General features: G+C 39.5%; 1 protein-coding gene across 1 annotated transcript in view; it reads left to right on the plus strand.

Moving 5' to 3' along the window:
- Nucleotides 1–5,214, plus strand: part of ROBO1 (roundabout guidance receptor 1) — a 1,289,171-nt gene that overhangs the window by 1,155,259 nt on the left and 128,698 nt on the right. The window contains exons 6-7 of the mRNA XM_006773945.2: nt 3,519–3,639; nt 4,002–4,140. Coding sequence (XP_006774008.1) covers nt 3,519–3,639; nt 4,002–4,140 — 260 coding nt within the window. The remainder of the gene's footprint in view (nt 1–3,518; nt 3,640–4,001; nt 4,141–5,214) is intronic.

Here is a 5,214-nt window from a genome sequence, read left to right on the forward strand (position 1 = left end):
TTATCCCGCCCCGAGAATAGTCAGTCCACTCCCTTCCTATGTCCCTGATTCTATTATATTCACCAGTTTATTCTGATCATCAGATTATTTATTTACTTGATTTTGAGATTCACTTGTTGATGGATGTGTATTTGTTGTTCATAATTTGTATCTTTACATTTTCTTCTTCTTCCTCTTCTTAAAAGATACCTTTCAGCATTTCATATAATACCGATTTAGTGATGATGAACCCTTTTAGCATTTCCTTATCTGTGAAGCTCTTTCTCTGACTTTCAATTCTGAATGATAGCTTTGCTGGATAAAGTAATCTTGGTTTTAGGTTCTTGGCATTTATCACCTTGAATATTTCTTGCCACTCCCTTCTGGCCTGCAAAGTTTCTGTTGCGAAGTCTGCTGACAGTCGTATGGGTACTCCCTTGTAGGTAACTGACTTTTTTTCTCTTGCTGCTTTTAAGATTCTCTCTTTGTCTTTTGCTCTTGGCATTTTAATTATGATGGGTCTTGGTGTGGTCCTCTTTGGTTTCCTTTTGTTTGGGGTTCTATGTGTTTTCTAAACTTGTAAGTCTATTTCTTTCACCAGGTAGGGGAAGTTTTCTGTCATTATTTCTTCAAATAGGTTTTTAATATCTTGCTCTCTCTCTTCTTCTGGCACCCCTATAATTCGGATGTTGCAATGCTTGAAGCTGTCCCAAAGGCTCCTTACACTATCTTCATATTTTTGGATTCTTTTTTCATTTTGCTTTTCTGGTTGGGTGTTTTTTGCTTCTTCGTATTTCAAATCTTTGACTTGATTCTTGCGATCCTCTGGTCTGCTGTTGGGAGTTTGTATAATATTCTTTATTTTAGTCAGTGTATGCTTAATTTCTAGTTGGTCCTTTATCACAACATCGAGGGTCTCACTAGATTTTTTTAGGGTCTCATTAAATTTATTGACTGTTTCTAGAAAATTCTTGAAAAACCTTAAAAGTGTGGTTTTGAATTCTATATCCAGTAGTTTGCTTTCCTCCATTTCTCATTTGTGTCCTGTTTCTTTGTCTTGGCATTTTTTATGCTTTGCTGGGTCGATAGAGTGGCTGTCTGTGCTAAGTGTCCTATAGGGCCCAGTGGCTCAGCCTCCCCAATTACCTGAGGTAGAAACTCTTGGTGCACCCCTTTGTGGGCTTTGTGCACAGTCTTGTTGTAGTTAAGCCTTGATTGTTGTAGATAACACTGGGAGGATTTGACCTCCAGGCCAATTGTCTGTGAGAATCAGCTGTGTCTACGGTGGGAGAACTTCTGTGCTGAAGACACCCTTATGGGGCAAGACTTACTTCAGTGGAGCTTTGGCGCTCACTGAGTCTGCCCCCTGAGTGTGTCCCTTATGGATCTGAGGAGTTGTAATTGGATGGTCCCAGCCTGACCACTGGGTACACTGGCTCTTGGATATAAAGAGGTGCTAATCTAGCCTCTGCTTGAGGCTACCCAGCAGAATCCAGCTATAAAGCATGCAGGTGCTCTGGGGCCTTGGGCCAGCTGCAGTTTGTTAAGTAATTTTCAGATTACAAAGGGTCGGACCTTTCATATGCAAAAGCCTCCCTGCAGGGCTTGGGCTGGGCAGGTCCCAGAGGATCAACAGGGCGGGTGGAGCGAACAGTATGGCTGCTCTCAGTCCTGCCCTCAGAGGCCCCAGCAATCCCTGCGAGGGCCTCTGAGAGAAAGCTACCCTCGAGTTCTGACTGATGCCAGACAGTCCCATTTCTCCTGTATGAGTCTGGGTCCCCAGAGACTCGCCCGGAACTGAAACTCAGAGTTTGAGAATGCCTCCCGATTATAAAAGACAATCATGTCCTCAGCCCCCAGCCCTCTCCGCTTGCACCTCGCACCTTTGTATTTTACTTCTGCACCACACCACCTCTGAGTCTTGGTATGCTTTTCTCTTTCCTTCTAGTTGTAGAATTTCCACTCAGCCAGCCTTCCTGTGGTTCTGGATGATGTCCGTTCTGTCTTTTAGTTGTATTTTTGAAGTGATTGTGCAAGGCAGCAATCTCCGGTGTTTACCTATGCCGCCATCTTGATTTCTCCGCTGGTTATACTTTTAAGAATCTCACTTGAAACCTTTTAAGGAGATGATGCCCATGTGAGAAAAGATACAGTTGTCAATAAAATATGAGGTCACCTCCCATTAGTTGCTACAAACCTTTATAGAAATGCTTCATTCCATACCAGACTAGATTTTGTCTATAAAAAGCAGGTGGCATTAAACAAAAATGTTTTGATAGACTACTATATGCAGCCATTACTCTCTGAATGCAGAACAGAGTCATGAAAAAAAAAATGCAGAGAATGGTCCCTTGGTGGTTTTTATAATGGTACTTAGAAAGTTGTGATTATTTTCTAAGAAACATGACTGAAAACAATTTCAAGTTCTAAAGCCACAGAAATTAAAACAACTTGTTAATATTTGGTTTGTCCAATACATAATTTCTAATTTGGGTTGAAATAAGGCATTTTAGGTATTCCAAAATAGTTAAGTATGCTCCTAGTGCATGATAAGAAATAATTCTGTCTGAATGGTTTCCTACCACGTCCAGCACTTTCTTTTTTCTTTCTTTATTTCTTCCCTTCTTTGTTTAATTGATACACAACACACAATAACTCTAAGGTCAAAACCTCTATGAGTAAACATTGGGAAATTATCTCTGACAAAACCTTTCTCAGGTTCAGAGCATTATAGATATTCATGGGTAATTGAAATGCAGCTCCCCACCAAAAGATATTAAGTAAAAATAGTTCAGTTTCCTCACCCCAATCTTCATTCATGGTTAGCTTCAGCCTACTTATTGTAATGGAAATCTGTTTACATTTGTAATGAATTCTTCTTCAAATAATTAAATGTTCAAGAATGTACCAGAATGACTTTCCAGATGATTTATTGGTATCTCTTCAGCCTTCACCTCCTGAGTCCCCAAGAAACTGCTTGGGCAGCAGCAATTTCTTTGTTTTTTTTTTTAGGATGTCAGGTTCTGTAATGTTTTAGCAATTAAGAAATATTCCTTCAAAGCAATTTTGGCAAATTGAATAATTAGCGACATTTTTATTTCTACATCTTATAATACTAGAATATGCTTTCTTAAAATCACATATAGCTAATATGCATTTCCATATTAATTATAGTCAGAAGATACTAGGAATTTCCATTTTTCCTAAATAAATTATTCATACTTCTTTGTTTTCATTTAACTACATAATATTAAAAGAATTTGGCCTGTTCATAAACACAAATTTCTACTTATACTGACTATAATAACTTTACAAGAAATGTAGGCAAGTAGAAATGTTTTGCCTCTTTTATAATGTACCTTTGGAATAAGTTCTATTTAAAGTTACTATTATAACTAAACAAATACTACACACTGGCTTTTTTATATAATTAAGCTTTGCTTGTGTGCTTAGGCAGTAGACTTCACTTAGGAAAACCTCTGTCACGTAAACATAGCTAAAGTGATTTTAACTGTATGCATGTGACACTTTTTTTAAAGATACGAGGAGGAAAACTCATGATTACTTACACCCGCAAGAGTGATGCTGGAAAGTATGTGTGTGTTGGCACCAACATGGTTGGGGAACGCGAGAGTGAAGTGGCGGAGCTGACCGTGTTGGGTAAGTGGGATCCTATCTCATTGGCCCCCTGTGAAGCTTCTTCCTCAGTATTATTTAGTATCTTTATACAAGGGAGAAAGAGATGACCTTTCTTAAGAAGCTTAACCAACCTTGTGGGGGTGGGGAGAGGAGAGAAGGAATCAGCAAAGCATGCTGGCCAAGACATCATCGGCATCATAGGCAAGACCAGGGGGCAAAACTAGGGGAAACACAACCTGGGAAGGAGCTTCGAGGAGTAGGAAACTATATGAAATAAATTTTGAAATAAGATTTTAAATTATAAGTCTGTTCTGACTAAACATATAAAATAGTTCTTAGTTTATATTTATTTCTTTTTTTGAGAAGGCTTTTTCTAATTTTAGAGAGACCATCATTTGTGAAGAGACCCAGTAACTTGGCAATCACTGTGGATGACAGCGCGGAGTTTAAATGCGAGGCCCGAGGTGACCCTGTGCCTACAGTGCGGTGGAGGAAAGATGACGGGGAACTGCCCAAATCCAGGTAGAGATCAGAATGTAATGATGTGATTAGCCTACTCCGACCATCTCCGGTGTTCATCAGAACATGATTCACATGCGTGTCATTAGAATCTTTGACTCCAGACTTCTGGATCTAGTTCAAGACACAGTACTAGAGATCATTAGAATAAGGAGGCTGTCATACTTTCTCTGAGGATTGCAGACAAGAACTGTACAGTCATGACCCTGGCTGCCTGGGGAACTCTTCTAAAATGCAACATTCCTTACACAGCTTTCTCTTCTGTTCAACCAGACCACAGTTAATACTCATTTCTTGTATGGGAGTTGGTGGGGTAAGGAAGGGAGGTACAGCGTTAATAATATAGCTGCGAACCAATTAAACAGCAGGCTTCCTTTTTCTTAGCTACAGTATCACCAGGGAACAGAGAGAAGTCAGAATTTGCTGGTATCTGGCAAGTCCTGAAATTGGCTAGGAGCAGCGATAGGCTCACAGCCTTACGGAATGAGGCAACAAAATGAAGCTTTCAGGAAGTGCTTTTGGGCTTTGGTTGCCAGTGTGTCTATTCTTTCAATAGCGAACCCCATGCTACATTTGGGGTTAGAATAGTGGTTTCGACATACTTTCTGTTCTCAAGAGCTCACAGAAGGAAGCATGTCTGGATAGAATCAGAATAACCCAGCAAACCCTTTGGTCCCATAAAGGCAGACATTTAGGAGCAGTAAATTAGAAGAGACTTCTGAAAGGGAAGAGACATGTAAGCAATTATATAAATTTGATAAGCACGAAAGAGGAGAAGAGCATTCCAGGATGAGACATCACAATAGACATGCAAAGCTAAGAAAGAACATTACATGTTCTGAATGGTGGGAAGTTTAGCATGGCTGTGGCATAGGCCATGTGGCAGGAAGTTAAGGGATATTAGGTTAGAAATACTAGGTGTAGCGGTTAATAATGTGGATTTTTTTAATAGATGAAGTTGCACATATGTTGATATATATGCAATTTGATATGTATGCTGTTTTGTTGTATTGACAGCAAGCTTCAAAACTTCATATGTCAAATTTGCTGAAGGTGTTAACATCATAGATATTTTAA

The sequence above is a fragment of the Myotis davidii genome, unplaced genomic scaffold (genome assembly GCF_000327345.1).
Source record: "Myotis davidii unplaced genomic scaffold, ASM32734v1 scaffold24, whole genome shotgun sequence".
NCBI classification, from domain to species: domain Eukaryota; kingdom Metazoa; phylum Chordata; class Mammalia; order Chiroptera; family Vespertilionidae; genus Myotis; species Myotis davidii.